Source organism: Tetrahymena thermophila, assembly GCF_000189635.1.
Source record: "Tetrahymena thermophila SB210 genomic scaffold scf_8254652, whole genome shotgun sequence".
In the NCBI taxonomy this organism is placed as follows: domain Eukaryota; phylum Ciliophora; class Oligohymenophorea; order Hymenostomatida; family Tetrahymenidae; genus Tetrahymena; species Tetrahymena thermophila.
The window spans coordinates 144,326-160,904 of NW_002476420.1; the positions used below are offsets into that span (position 1 = coordinate 144,326).

Here is a 16,579-nt window from a genome sequence, read left to right on the forward strand (position 1 = left end):
TGATGAATTTTTATTTGATTTTAAGAATATTAAAATCTCACATAAGAGTAGTTTAAAGACTGTAATTAATTTAAAATTCTTATGTTTTAAAGAGAAATTAAATTAATAATTAAAAGTGTAAATTATTTTTTTATTTCACTAAGGTATTTTTAATAAATCTATTTAAAAATATTTTTAAATAATAATCATTTTTTGTTTTGTTTTTTATCATTAAATTTACCTCACATTGCATTTGTCAAAGCTAGTTTTAAAAATGATATTGACCTACCTATTTATCAAAAAACTTGAAGAAATTTTATTTATTTTAAGTGTTATAAAAATATTAAGAATTTTATACCATCTATTAAGGCTAGACAGAATACATTATTTTTTATTCAACCTAACATATTAATTTTTATCAACTTTTATGACAGAATGATGCATGTGTTTAATTACTTTTATTTTTTTATTTTTACTTATAAAAAAAACAATTTTCATTTAAAAATATTGTAATTAATTTACATAAAATAAATAAGTAAAAACTAAAATTTTATTAAACAAGAAAAAATAATTTATTATTTATATTTTTTATGAGGGATAACATATTAAAATTTTATGAATAATATAAATAAATTGATTTTTCCACTACAATTAAGCTAACTTAATTAATTATTAACTCAAATTTTACCTAAAAATAATCATACTTATTTGCATTAAAAATTATAAATTTTTTAGTAATCTTCTTCATTATTATCTATCAATCAGATCTGAAGATCTGAGAGATTATTTATATAAATTCTTATAGCAATCAATTTACGACTAGACATAAAACTTAAATTATTTTTAAAAGATTGTATAATATTATGTATTTAAGCACAAATAAATAAATGAATAATAGAATATTAATAACACATTTGTGCATAAACTAGTAAGCTAATTGCTTAACTTAAATTTATGAAAAAAATAATTTCTGTACGCTTTTATGTAAGTATGTATGTATGTAAGCATGCATTTATATTTATTTATTTTATACATTCTTCTAATCTATTTTAATTAAATTTTTATTGAAAATATTTTAGTTATCTTTATAACTGTCATTATTAGGTAGTATTTATGTATGTATGTATCTAGGTAGCTAGCTAGTTATTGTTGAGTACTTTTATATTAAATTTGTTATTTTCTTTATTGATTTGTGTTTTTTTGTTTGTTTATCTTTACCTAGTTTGTTTACTATGTATGCATCAAGTGTTACTTTTTAATTATATAGAGTTTAGGTATTTAATTAAAGAATGTTGCAGATTAATAGATAAATGGAAAGATTGATTGATTGTTTGATTGTTTGATGAATTGATAGATAAATAGATTCAAACAGTAAAAGATTAAAGTAGCAGTTTTATAAAATTTTAATTAGCTTGTTAAATTTTGTATCATTAAGAAGAAGTTCCATGTATTTCTTCATTTTCTTCTTCTTCCTCTTCCTCTAATTCCTCTTCTTCCTCTTCTTCTTCCTCCTCCTCTTCCTCATCTTCAGATTCTTAATCTTCGCCTACTTCTCTTTCTTAGGAGTTAGGTGCATGGTTATTTTAGATGTCACTGTCTGAGCCTGAATCTTTTTACCGAAATTAATTAAAGTATTAATTAGAAATATTTGTTTTATAGAATAGAAATAAATAAAAAGGGATTTGATTTGAATTTACGGTTTTATTCATTGTACATCATGCAGTTAGAAGCTTCGTTTTGATTGTTGGGTTCATTAAAATTATTCTATTAAATTATTGTTGAGTTATTTTCTTCTTCTGTTTTCTTGTCATCGTTATCTTCTTACTTTTTGAGTTCAGCTTCTTCGTTTTCTTCTTCTTCCTCACTTTATAGCTATATTGCAAAGTGGTCGTGCATTGATTTAAAAGGGAATAATTTATATGTAGATAGATGGAGAACTATGATAATGAATGAGTTAGCCTTTTCATATAATTCTCTTTCATCGTTTAAGCTATAATTATTCATTTATTAAATATTAATTTCAAAGAAATAAGCAATTCTTTTCTTTTAGTGTATTTCGTAGCATCTAATTATTTTCCATTTACCTTCTTTGTCATCACTTTTTTTTAATTTAATATTTTTTTATTTATATTTTTAATGAATTAACAAAAAAAGCTGCCAATCAGCTTATCAAATTTTTTAATTTATTTACAAGAAATCGTAGTATCTGCCTTTAACAATCTCAGTTTCAGGCATAATATCATCAGTGTCAAAGCGAGGTACATCAAAATTAAAATCTCCAGATTTGAGCTTTTCAAGTTATTTAATTTTCCAATTCTTAAGGCAGGTAAGTTAAGTGGTTCCTATTTAATTTTCAAAGATGAAATAATTTACTTTAGTTTTTAAAATTTATTAATTTATCTATTTACTTGAAGGAATTCTGATGTCAAAATACTATAAATCATAGCGGTCTCTTTTTTGTAGCTATTTTATTATTTAAGAATATTTATTTAAGTTTAAAGTTCAAAATTAATTTATTAATTTACATTCTCATCAGCATCTTTTTTGTTGGGATTATATTCATGCAAGTTCTTTAATTAATTATTTAAGTGCATTTATTGATTTTTGTAAATATAGGAAGCAACTAAATGGTTATCAGCACATAACTTAATGAGGAATTGTTATATCACATCTGATTCTCTTTAATAACTCAAATTGGATTCACAAGCTTGTTACAATTTTTATAAAGCCACTTCAATCTATTAGCAAATAAATAAATAAATTTATTATGTATCATTTTATTTATACATTTATTTAAATTTAAATTACTTTCTTTATTTAAAATGAATCTTTGACAGAGAAGAATTTTTTTAGAAGAGTGAAACTGCGGACAAATTCTTAGCTCTAATATTCTTATACAATTTTAGCAGCTATTGAATATATGTAGTCAATTATAACAGGATCTTCATATGATAAATAAGCTAAAATATTATTAACACTTTTAATAGCTAATTTATCTTTTGCTTTATTTAGGAAGTAAAACAATGAGTCCAAATCTCTATACAGCCAGTATATCTCATCCTTTTACCTTAAATAATATTTATAAACAAAATTTCAATAAACATAGAAATAAATCTTAAGTTTCTAAATAATTACTATCAAATTCATAATATTCTTAATATTACTTTTCACTTTAAATAATAAAATTAATTCTCTTAAAATAAAATAAATTTCTTTAAATCTTTTTGAATTTTTTATTTTTTTATTTATTTATTTATTATTAATTTAATAAGCAAAAAATTCTTTTCTTTCTTAAAATGATTGAATTAAAATTCTTCTCTTAAATTTCAAAAACAAACTTTTTTGATTAAAATTTAATTATTTATTTATCTTTTAATTTATTTGTTTATTTTATTATAAAATTTGATTATTTATTTATTAATTGATTTGTTTATTTTATGATGGCTTTGTATGTAAATTATTTTTAAAAAAATTAATTTTAATTTTTACAGGTTGTAATTGATTTTTGATGGAATCTTAGAAGGATTATTTGTGACGAAATTTGAGCGAAGAATAAGATATTCAAGTATCCTAAATAAGTATGTAATTGATGTAGAATCTGCAAACCCAGATCTGTCCTTCTTGTAAAAGCTATCATACTGCTTTTTTTGCTTCTCTTAAGATGGTAATCCCATCATTGGAGTGTCTGAAGTTCTGAAAGGTGTTTTAGGGAAATCTAATTGCTGATTTACTCCCATCTGCTAGTTATTTTTTTTCTTTTTACCTTCAGATGAAAAGATGAACTCCATTGCTCTACCAATAAACATTCTCTATAGAAGATATTAAGCAATTTCTTCATCTATTTATATTAGCCTAAATATAAGTTCAAAGTATTCTTAATAGTTTTCAGCAATATTCAAACAATAAATAAGAGCATTTATGAATTATCCAAGTAAAGTTTTAGGCAAATCTGTCTCTTCTTCAACATCATGAAGATGAGCCTTTTCTAAGCTAAACAAAACCTTACAAGATTACTCTAAGATTATAATAACTATTTCCTTAGCATCAGAAGATGGAGACATTATGATTTCTTTTATCAATCTAGGATCAGTAAAACATTTAATTAACCATTAAATTGCTGGTATATTCTATATTATTTAATAATAGTTATAATAAAATTTTAATTCACAATTAATTAATCTTAAAAATGTTTTAACCTTCTAAATTTAATACAAAAAAATAAAGATTTTTGCTTTTAATGCTTTACTTGATCTCAAAAAACAAACTTATTCAATTAAATTTCTATATTCAATATTTTAATTCATCTTTTTAATTTAATTTATTTTAAAATCCTTATTGAAAATTCTTATTTTTGTTTTTAAATTAAATCAGAAATAATTGAATTAGTAAAAGATTGAAAAAATTTATTTAAGAGGATCTTTTTTAATATAATTTTTAATTTATTTTTTTTTATTGTTTTATTGCAATTTATTAAAACTTCTAGTTTGTTTTGATAAGTTTTCCTACAAAAAATACTAATTAAAAAAATTTTTATTTTGTTTAAAAATTAAATTTAAAAATAAAAAAGTAATTTATTATTAAAATATCAAATTTCTAAATAAGTAAAATTTCTTAAAAAGGGTGTTAGTTTTTGAAGATAACTTTTAATTCGTTCTTGGTGTTTGTTTTATACAATTTATTTAAATTTCTTCAGGGTTTAATGGAAGTTTGTTTTCTGATTTTAAATTACTTTTTTAAATAAATATTCTCAAAATTTATTTAAAGCTGGAAAAGCAGTTCTATCAAAAATTAAATTTATATTAATAGAAAATTAATATCTATTTGATTTATTCTAGAATAAGAATGATGTGAAATGAAAGTTTTAAGATTTGATAAATTATTTTTTTTTGAGAAAGAATTTACCTTATAGAGTTATTAGGTTATAAGTGAATAGAATTGGTCTAAATTAACATTGTTTTCATTTCTGACTACTCTTTATCTGATTGCAGTTGTAAAGAAATAAGTCAAACTAAATTTGATGAAGTGCAAGTCGTAAAATTCTTTTGTGATGGTATTAGAATTTAAATCGAAGGGATATTCAAGTGGCTGCCTGTTTTCTCCCAAAGTTTGATTGTATTAATGTATTAGATTATTCATAAAAATGCAAAATTCCTAGCTAAACAAAATTTTATGCAAATGGAAGCTTGTATTTTATTTCAAAAGCTCTTGTTTAAATTCTCCACAATACTTTTCTTCATATTCAGAATTTTCTTCTTCCTCCTCTATTTTCTACTAATTCTATTATTCCTTACTTTTTTGTTCTCCTGATGCAGCATCTGCTCCATTCAACGCATTACTTAACGTTCTTTCTTAAATTATTTCCTCGTCCTCTTCTGCTTCCATTTTTAAATTCTATTTTTTATCTTCCTCTTTAACAGATATATTATCTTCTTGCTCGTCGTCGAACTCTAAAATTTTAACATTCTACTCAGAACTCAAGTCTTTTTCTTTTGGACTAGCAGATGCTTATTAGAACTAATCTTCATCAAATTTTTCTATTCTGTCATAGAACAAAAGATATGCATTTCTTATCTTTTACCTGAATTGATTCATCATGTTCATGTTCTCCATCATGTAGAATTATTTCCACTTAAAATAAAAATTATTTCTACAAAATAAAAAAAGAAACTAAAAAATTACCTTTTCTTCACCTCCAAAAGCTTCATTTGGGATATCTTTGGGGTCAAAAAACTTGACTACATTATCATTGAATTCCATCCACTTATTTTCTCCATTTTAAGCTTCTCTGTCTCTGATATAAGAATAATAATGACCAGAATCTGCTATACCCATATGTATTCCTATACCATAAAGTCTATACTTAAAATAGTTATCTGGGTATTCAGCATGGTTTCCATGATTTTATTGTTTATTTTGAGCTTATTCCTAGAATTATCCAAATAAAAATAATTAAATTTTTTTTAAATAGCAAACAAAATATGATTTTTACTGCTTTTCTCAAGCCTTGCTAGGAGAATTCTTAGAAATCAATTTCAAATGGGAATGAGCAGAATTGATTGATTTTAACTTTTTACATGTTGTCATAATTGAACTCAAATCTTTTTAGAACTAAAATCAGATGATTAGGTAATTTTTTCAGGCAGGTTCTTTTAAGAGCTACAACTTTTTTATCACATTTTTCACAATGGTAAGAGTTGTCTCCTTCTAACATTTCACCTTGTGTGAGGGCTTCTAAGCTCTATTTGATGTCTTTTTTATTTTTTACTTGAAGTGATATGGACAAGTATTCCTCTTCTCTTTCTGAGTAATGCTAGCAGCCTTTGGAAATAATTTCATTAGAAAAGACACCTCCGAAATGTTTTTTAATTGCCTCAGAATGCTTTGTTCCTTTCATTTAATTCTCTAATTTATCCATCAAAGAGTTAAAGAATTCATCAATGTCCATCTACTCATACACATTAGTAGGATTTCCATCATAATCCTTAAAGGCATGACAGAAAGATTTAGGATTGTATGCTTCTTTCTCACTGTAGCAAAGAGAAGTAAACATGCACTAAATAAATAAATAATTAATTAAAATATTTTTTAAATTAATAAAATAAATAAGAACAATTAATTAATTATTTACCTTTAACTAATAAAGAATATTATCTTCTTGTGCTGTAGACTCGAACTATGGGTCCTTGCATTTCAGAATAGTTTACCTAAAAGAGGGAATCATAAATAGCTACTAAAGTAGTGCATTCATATAACAGACTATTTTTAATATTAAAATTTTAATTTAAATGAAAAAATTTAATTTCATACTGCAACCAAGGTTCTTGATTCCGACATAGCCTGTTGAAGATTTCTCATTTTTCTTTGGTACAATATCCCAATCCTTTTAACTCTTTGTCCTCCAGTCTCCACTTAGTATAAGAGGTTTAAGGTATTGAATAATTTAATAAACATTTTCAGGAACATTAATTGAAATTTGCTTGAGCAAATCAAAAGAATAACTCCTTGTATCAGATGATTTTATTTTAGGTCCACGAATAGCTATTTAATTTTGATTAAAAATGCTTTCAGATTTTTTTCTTATCTGAGGGAAATCGAAACTAAAATCTAGAATTTGTTTAATTAAATTATAGTTCCTAGAGAGAGTCAGTCTTAAATTTGGATTAATATTTATAATTACTTTTAGAAGATTAAATAATCCGCAGAGAATTTCATCTTTGTTATTTTATGATGTCTCAAGTATCGGTCTATTAATTATCATTTCAGTTATATTAATTGCAGTCTAATCGAAGTCAAATTCGGAAACTAATTGTTGTATATCTTTAGAGTAAGTAATTATTTGTTGAGCTAATTCGAAAAAGGATCTTGTTTATTCTGCTCTAAACACTTCTATAGGAGTATTCTCTGGTATCATCAGATTATTCTATTATACCAATATACCATTTACCTTAGAATATCTAACTATGTCTGGTAGGATATTATGAAGCATAGTGGGTAAAAGGTGCTTTAAAATTTTATGCTTATCTTTGCATCTTCCATACAAAACATTTAGAAAATGTGTAAGATTTATTTGTATAATACAATTATCAATTTAAGCTAAACCCTTCCTTATTATCTTCTCCATCAAGGGATGGCAAAAAAACTCATGCATAGTATCATTATAATCTTATGCTATTAACTTAATGCATTGTAAGACAATTTCATATTCAACAGTATAGAAATCAGGTTGTTTTGGTTCTTTTTTATAGAATAAAGAGTTAATTATCTCTTAAAAGCAATTTAATTTATTTCATTGAAAATATTCACATTTATTTTTTAAATTAACTTAAATTTTCTCATCAAAATTCTTCTTTGTTTGTTTGTTTGTTTTTTATAATTTATTGAAAAATTTTTCATGTTTAAAATTTTTAATTTTGTTTTAAATGAAAAAAAAACAAATTTCAATGAAAAAAAAAATTATTTTTAAAGTTTTAATAAATTTTTATTTTATTTTGAAAATTAATTTTATTAACGAATCAAGTAATATTTGGTATTAAATGATCTTGTTAAAATTATTGAAATTCTCAATTTATTTAATTTATTTGGTTATGGTATTAAATAAATAAATTATTTTTCACTCATTTTGTTATAAAAAAAATTGATTTGATTTGATTTGTTTTGTTTTGTTTAATTACCTGCTTAATTATTACAGTTTTAATTTTGATTCATCATTCTCTGATAATGCTAACACTAATGACTATAATTCAGCTTTTCTTAACTGCAATTTTCTAAGTCTTTCTCCTCCCTCAGAATGCAATACTCGCAAATGCGATGAATGCATTCTATAAGTCTCTAAAAACGTTGTTTAAAAACAAGTTAACCCTTTTCTGGATCATCTTGATACATGTCTATTTTTGCCTTAGAATCATAATAGCACATTATTTTAAGTAGTTTCTCGATAAATCTTTTAGAGAGTGCATTTTAAATAATATTCATATCAAGTGTGATAAAGTACTCATAAAGATATTTAAAACCTCCACTACCATAAAACTTTTGAATCCTTTAATAACAAAAAACGAACTTAATGATTGAATTATTCAATTTATTGAAAATCATAAAGCAAATTCACTTGCTCAAAGAAAATATATAAATAAATGAATGAATGGTTAAACAAAATGAAAATTTTGTTGAATTAAAACAAATAAAAAAATAGTAATACCATAAATTATTTCCATTGGGATGCTAGAATAATTCCTCCATAATATTAAGGCAGTAAAGCTTCTTGTGGAAAGATCCCTTTAAAATTTCTTCCCAAGGCTCTTGAATTTTTATGATTCTTTGCTTAACATGATCATTTGTTGGTAGTTTCATAATTAGCTCCCAGAGATTATTATTACATTCGTCTAAGCAATGAATTGATATTAAATTTAATAAAAAATTGCATAAAAAATTGTTTACCTGTTGGAAAATTCAATGATAAGAGATTAAAAAGCAAGTCGAAATATTCATTATTTTAAATGATAAAATTTTTAGGGTGGAACGCATTTTGCATATCAGCTCCTTCTATAAGATGGACATAAAAAACATTTCTTGAAGCATGAATGATCTCTTCATCCTAGAATGGTTCTATGAATGTTTTGTAGTTCCTGCAATAGAGCCTAAAGCTGGTAGTTGGAATTTTAAATTCTTGTGATATTTTTTTTCTGAGAATTCCAAATGGAATATTTTAATTCAACTTAATATTTTTACTCAAATTTTCTTTTTAGAAAATGATTGTGTAAGTTTATTGATTTTAAATAGAGTATTGAGAATATTAGTTTTATTGATTTAATTCATACTATTTTTTATAACTTTGTCCTTCTATCTTAGAAAAGAACAGCAACAGCAATTAAACTGACCTCTCTATCAGTTGAGATGACTATTTAATATATCCCTACTATAAAAATTGCATGCATTTCTCAGTTAGCTATCTCATATAATGATCTCTAAACTAAGGATCATAATTTTTATCATGATTTATATAAATTTCACTTAACTAATCACAGCAAGAATTAACAACCTACTTATTTTCTGCCTCTCCAAAGATATCCCACATCGTTTTCATACCAGCAAGATCTTCATTTTATACCTAAATTATATTTTTAAATATTTACTCAAAATTCTTTATTTTAAATCACTCGTATTTATTTTATTAATAAATTTTTCATGTTATGAAAATAAATTGAATTTTTTTTTAATTATAAGCTGTTTTTTTCATTTTTAAAATAAATCCAAGTTTTTTTTATTTGTGACTAAAAAAATTAAATAAATGTGAGTAAAAAAATTTGTAAAAAAATTGCTTTTAATATTTTAAATTAATTAGAATTTTTAATTTAAAAATAGTTGAAATGATTCATTTATTTTTAATTTGCATTTTGTTTTTAAAAAAATTTAATGAATAATTAATTTACCTTAAATTTGTTAAGATTCGCAATGAGTTCGATGTTACGAAGTTTTAGATTGATTTTTTTAAACAAGTAAAAGAATATGTTAAAGAGCTCTGGTGTGAAGTTTTAGTACTTCATCATAGCTGGATTACAGAATATATTAACAAAAATGTGTTTTATTAAGTCAAATGTGAACAAATTAGTTATGTCTATCGTATTCAAATAGTTTTAATTTTATCTCTGAATTGTTTTGTTAAGTATCCAATTCAAGAAGATTTAAGACTCGCATGGGTGATTCGGAATTTAGATAAATTGGTTCCAGAGCTTATCAAATTCCTGAGGACTTAACTGGAATATACGCTTGTTATCACTGAAGTTTTGAGTTAAAATAATCTCAAGTAGCTAGAATCTTACATGAATATTATTTTCATGAGAATATTTTCCTTTAAAAACAGTTGTCTTGAAGACATAATTTTGGTTTGGAGCATTCTTTAAATTCTCTAAAACAGCAGGATTGAGTTTATTTATCTATTCTGGAATCTGCTTTAGATAATTACAAATGTCGTCTACTATAATTTTTGGTAAATCTATTTCTCTTTTTTGCAAGGAAATCAAGATATCAGGAGGCATCTGACTATCAACCAATGCATATATTAAGTAATAAGCTTAGTAGGATGATTTTCCAGAAATTATTTATTCTAAAAACAAATTTGCATATTTTTTAGCAATAAAGCTTCCCTGCTACAGACAAAGAAGCTCCTTAGCTATTTATAAAGCATTATCAACCACCAAATAGCTCAAATTTTAATTATTATCTTCATTTATTAATTTTAGCAAAAGTTCCAAACAGAAAAAGTTTTTTTCATATTGTTATTCTTTAGCCTCTTTAGATAATTTACTTTTACTTTCTTTTTGTTCTTCTTAATTTTATTATTCTTGCCCATCTTCTAGCTCTTCAGTGTCTGAGCCATCTTGATCTAATTTTTTTATTGTTAAAATAAATTATTCATGTATGCTTAAAAAATTTCAACAAAAATGATCAAGTAAATTTATTCTAAATATTTTTTTAAGATCAACAAAAAGAGGATTTTTTTGTTGAAACAAATAAAAATTTATTATGTTTAAAACAAACAAACAAAAAAATTAAAATTATTAGAAAAATTACCTTGAGAGAAATATGCAAATTTAGAAGAAGGGATGAGTATATCAATAGCTTTTTAAGAAAATCCTTTAATTAGCATGAGTGTCTGCTCATTAATTTCGTTGAGAGGGATAGAATTAATCTTTTCGTGAAATTTAAATAAAGCTTCTTTAGAGAGCTAATCAGTGATTGAAATAATCATTTCAAAAATAGCAGAAACAATAACTTCATGTTTATCAGAACCACAGGAATTCCAAATAGTATCAATCAACTCAACTGGGAACTGCTTGCAAAAGCACATAAAACGAATAATTTCGTGACATCTTCTAACAATCTCAACATGCATCGAATCTCCTAACAGATGATCGATAATTTGATTCTTGATAACCCATTCAGTGAATTCTTTAGGGTTAAATCTTCTGTCATTCATTTGGTCACTGTAGTATTCGCTATTATTTCTAAATCCAATATCATCGTTGTTACTGCCATTCTAAAAGCTATCATTTTACTTAATTTCAGCTATAATTTCGCTTATATCATTTAATCCTTAAATTTTTTTGTTTAAATACTAGCTTGATAACAATTTAAGAGCAAGGTTTAAATCCATTTCATCTATTCTCTTTAAATACATATCTTGTTTATCTTAGTCAGGGTGGTATTTTACAGTATTCTATAAATAATCTCTAATACTTTTAACAAGACGTGGATCATATTCTTTGATTTCCCTTTCTGTAATGAGACTCATTCTTTAAATAATATAATTACAAAGCTAGTCTATAATTATAACTATATATTTATCTTTCATGTTATTTATACTGTAGTAAATAATTTTGCTAATCTAGTAAAGTGATAGTAAAGGTATCATCTTATTTTGGTCATTGAACAGCTAATTCATAGCTTCAAAGCCTCCATTCAGCCAAAAGTAATTAGTAAAAATTGGAATTATTTCACTTTTTATCTTACTTCTTAATTAAGCTTTTTGTTAATGAATAAGACTTTACTGTTACCCAATAATTTCTTCCTACATTCCATCATTATCTTCATTTTCCAGCAAATTAGTGTGATGTATTTTTATAATTTTCTCAGGAAATTGCTCTAAAATTTGATCCTAATTTTCTCTGATGAAAAACCAATTTTTCTATTAAAATAAATTATAAATAAATCTTAAAATATTTCAATATTTTTAAAAACCTTGCAGTTGATTTTAATTTCAAATAGATTTTTGATAAATGTTCAATGAATGTAAAAAAGCAATAATATTATCATGAAAATTTAAATGTTTTCATGAAAAATATTCATTTAAGTTAAAGTTGAAAAAATAATTTATAAAAAAATGAATTTTTTGTCGATTTTAAAGAAAAAGTTTTATCAAATATTTAAGATAAAATTATCAATAAAGATAATTAATGAATAAATAATTATGTAAAAATAAATATGGTATTTTAATGTATCATTTAATTTCTTATCAAAGATAAAATAATTGGTTCATTGTTTGATAAAATTTTATTTGTTTAGTAAATCTTTTTAAAGTTAGAGAAGAAAATTGAATTTAGATTTAAATAAAATCAATCAGGGAAGATTTTATTTGTAAATTTAATAAATCCAGATAAGCTAATAAAAAATAATTATTTATTTATTTAGTTATTTAGTTATTAGTTATGAATGATTTATTGTATTAAAAAAGAAAGTAGGGATTATAAATCAATCAATTAAATAAATTTAAAAAACAGAAACAAACGATAATTTTGATAAGAAATTAATTAATTATTTTTTTGGATTATATCAGATAGATATTAAAAATCGAGCAGACCTGAAATAAATAAATTTTTAATAGTTTGATTTTCTCTTATCATATAATATATCTTTTCTCTGATAGTTTAAATTTAACAGAAATTTTAAAACAAATTTCTTTTGTATTAAAATCATTTGGTTGATTTTGTTAGAATTATTTTATTTATTTTTATAAATTTATAATAAGTAAGTAACTAAATAAAATAAATCTTACTGCGTAAAAGCAATTCTAATTAGTAACTAAACGATCTGTTGTACCAAATATAGAGAGCAGCATTTCAAACATTTCATATGAACCATGAGCTATTGCGACAGGTAGATCGTACATGTATGATAACTAATTGGTATATTCTTTATAATACTAAAAAATATAAATATAAATATATTTGTAGTATTAAATAATTTGCTTACATCTGTAAAATAGTTTGGAAATTCCTTAATGTATTTTATCGTATAATTAATATGGTTTTTAATCAATTTTATCACTTATTCACGCGATTCATCTTCATAAGAAATATTTTACAAAGCTTAATCCATTGCAAAAAAATATTTTCCTCTGAATTCTTGAGTAAAATCAAATGCAGATACTCCTTAATAATTTGCTTTAATCATTTGCTTAAAAGGTTATATCATCTATTTTAAAAATAAAATATTAAATAAATAATAAACTAGCATTCAATCAATCCAACTATTTAATTGAATATTTCTGATAAAACAATCATATACCAATTTTATATCTTCTATATTTCTTTTGACTCTAGAGGCATTATTCTTTTCTCCTGTGTATCCTAGTTGTTTATTAAAAAAATATTTTCGTTATTAGCTGAAATTGAATGATTAAGTTAGAGCTTAGCATTTCCAAAAATAATTTTATGTTTCTTAGTTGTTTTATGATTCTAAATTTAAATTATCAGATATTATTTAATCAGCAAATAAATTAATAAATAAAAATTATTCTAATGTATCTATGAACGAATGAACGACTTTCTATAATGAAGAAAAATGCAAAAACTGAACCCTTTATTCTATGCCTTTAGTTTAAATATTTTATTTTTAAATTTCTAATAGACTTTCTATTCAACAAACAGTAGACTGCTTTTTCTTCTTCTTGAAATAAATACCTTTATCTAACTAAATTCAGATCAGAATACTCTTATTCTAAAAAGAGTTTTGGATTTTCTATCAAAAATTGTAAAAATAAATTAATTAATAAATAAATCTAAGTCATGAAAATTAGACGCTTTCGTAATTGTTCAAATTATTCTATTTTTGAGTGTTTTGCATGAGTTTTTGTTAGATTAAATATAAGATTATTTATTTGTTAGTTTACCTTTAGTGAATTTTCTGAAATGAGCGAGCTTATTTGAACTCATTAACACATGCTATTTTTATAAAAATGATAAAAATAAAATCACTCTTCCATCATATTAATATGTCTATCAAAATTTATTAATTTGAATTTTGATTTAGATTTTCCAAATAAAGTGAAGATAATTCGCTAATTTGGCTGCTTATTTATAAATGTTATTACTTCGTCTGATTTGCTCCCATCGAATTGAATAAAGAGTCGTTGCTATTTTTCATAGATTTACTAAACAATTCCTACTCTCCAATCACCCAAATGCTCTCTCACATCCATGTAGAACCCTTTTTAAAAATAGTCAGAGATCAAAATCTCTCTAAACTCCTATATTTATTTTTTATAAAAATGATAAGCTTTTTGAGTTTAAAATTAGAAGCTAGCTGCTATCAATTAATCATCTAACAAACAATTGGATTCTATTCTCTCTTTTAGAGTATCCCTCTTTTCTATGTTCAAAAATATATGCAAAAAACACGCACAAAAAATCTTATCTAATCAATCAATCAATCGGTTTTAGCTCAAAAAATTTAATAACAAACAAACACTAAGAAAGGGCGAATACAACAATTTTGATCAAAAAAAGGGTCCCAAATATAAACTATTGGGTGTTCCTTTTATCTAAGAAGAAATCCAGATAGCGCGTGATGATATAAATATTGACTCAAAGCAATAATTTACATTTTCGTTTTATTGCATGTCTTCAGAAGTATTTAGAGCACTAGAATTTTAATTGTAATTTTGTTCCATATTTAGATTATTTGAAGTAGATGGCTACTATTAACTGTTTTATTGCTATGGCTAGGCAGCAGGTTAGGTTTGGGCAGCCTCTCCATTTAATAATCTTTACTACTCACTTTAATTTTGACTTATGGCACCAGCAGCCATTGTGTTTGACTCCTCTATGATCATTTCTGAATGCTATTGCGACGCTTAATCACTATTATTTATACTCATAAGATACGCTTGCTAACTTGCCTTGCTTGCTTTGTTTCTTATTTTATTTATTGATTGAATAATCACTTATTATTATTTTGTTTTTAATTTTTGTTTGTTGCTCTCTTCTATTCTTTGATTTTATTAAAACTAATTCTTATCTTTAATTATATATAATTAACTCTCTTCTAAGCGATCTACCAGCCTACCTACCAAACTACCTGCTAACCTGTCCCTCTTTATTATTTTATAATTTATTCTGAAATTTGATTAGACAATTTCTTTATTTAATTAATTATAATGCTATTTGTCTGTCTGATTTTATTCTATCTTCCTCAATAAATTCTTTAAACTGAATCCTATCCTTAATAAATATATTTCCTAATATTATAATCATTATCTCAGTCAAAGTTACAAACAATAGAGTCTTCAAATCCTAATTAAAACCAGAAAGATAAATAGATAGATAGATACAAATATTTCTTTATATTTTTAAAAACTCTATTTTTTAAAATATCAAACTTTTTCATAAACAACTAATCAATTTATTTATATGTATTATATATTATGTAATCTGTCTGACTCTAATTCTATGTAGGTAAGTAAGTAGAAGATACTAACTAGTCTTTTTACTAACTTTACCATGCTAGAATAATTTATATTTATAATTCAATCTCTTCTATTTTCTAATTAGTAATTTATTCTTCATAAATAATTTTAATTTCCTATTTAACTTGATAAATTCTAACTAAATTTTTTATTTTAAAATTCTTCAATTTAGAGGTTCAAATATTTTTCATCCAAAAAAAAAATATTTAATATCAAAAACAAATAAATTATTTTTAAAATATTTAATTTTTAATAAACAAGCAAACAAATTATTTATTTATTTATTTAAGAAAATGTTTTATTTTGATTTATAAAGTAAAAAAAATTATTATTTTCAAAATTTATCAAAATAATAAATTTCCTTGTTTGCTTTTTCAAATAGCTAAATATTAATTGATAATTCTAATTGAGAAATATTTCAAAAAAAATAAACTTTTTGAAAAATTGTTTTGTAAACATTTTAAAAGTTTAAATCAATTGAAAGTTTTTTATTAATTTTTAATTGTTAAAACTATTTTTCAATCAAGACATTTGTAAAATAAAAATGAAATAATTTCAAAAAGTTTAATTGAAATTTCAAATAAATTAATGATTTATTATTAAGTATTATTTTATTTTTTTGATAGGAGATAAATTTTTTTAAGATCTTAATTTAAATTTATTATTTTTAAATTTAATATTTGATGTATTATTTTTCTGTTTATAGTTAAATATATTTTTACAAATATTTAAAGAAAATTATGATACATTTTTGATTAAAATAAATTACTTTATTTTTCATTAAAAAATATTGTTTTTCAACTATGATATTAGTTAAATAAAAATGAAAAATTTGATTACAATAATTGAAATAATTTTAGT

General features: G+C 23.1%; 1 protein-coding gene across 1 annotated transcript; it reads right to left on the reverse strand. All coding sequences in view use genetic code 6, as the record gives it.

Annotated features, from left to right (window-relative positions):
- Positions 1-1,406: 1,406 nt before the first annotated feature.
- Positions 1,407-15,130, reverse strand: TTHERM_00378550 (ubiquitin carboxy-terminal hydrolase; the record flags this gene model as incomplete). The annotated part of the gene is made up of 23 exons (XM_001015436.2): positions 1,407-1,588; positions 1,677-2,077; positions 2,171-2,321; positions 2,388-2,442; positions 2,505-2,717; positions 2,788-3,046; positions 3,469-4,106; positions 4,882-5,607; positions 5,659-5,904; positions 5,969-6,532; positions 6,608-6,735; positions 6,787-7,713; positions 8,151-8,515; positions 8,675-8,858; positions 8,914-9,583; positions 9,906-10,858; positions 11,047-12,160; positions 13,028-13,174; positions 13,225-13,446; positions 13,540-13,601; positions 14,144-14,195; positions 14,345-14,500; positions 14,855-15,130. The coding sequence occupies 23 exons, from the start codon at positions 15,128-15,130 to the stop codon at positions 1,407-1,409; spliced, it is 8,691 nt and encodes a 2,896-aa protein (XP_001015436.2).
- Positions 15,131-16,579: the final 1,449 nt, after the last annotated feature.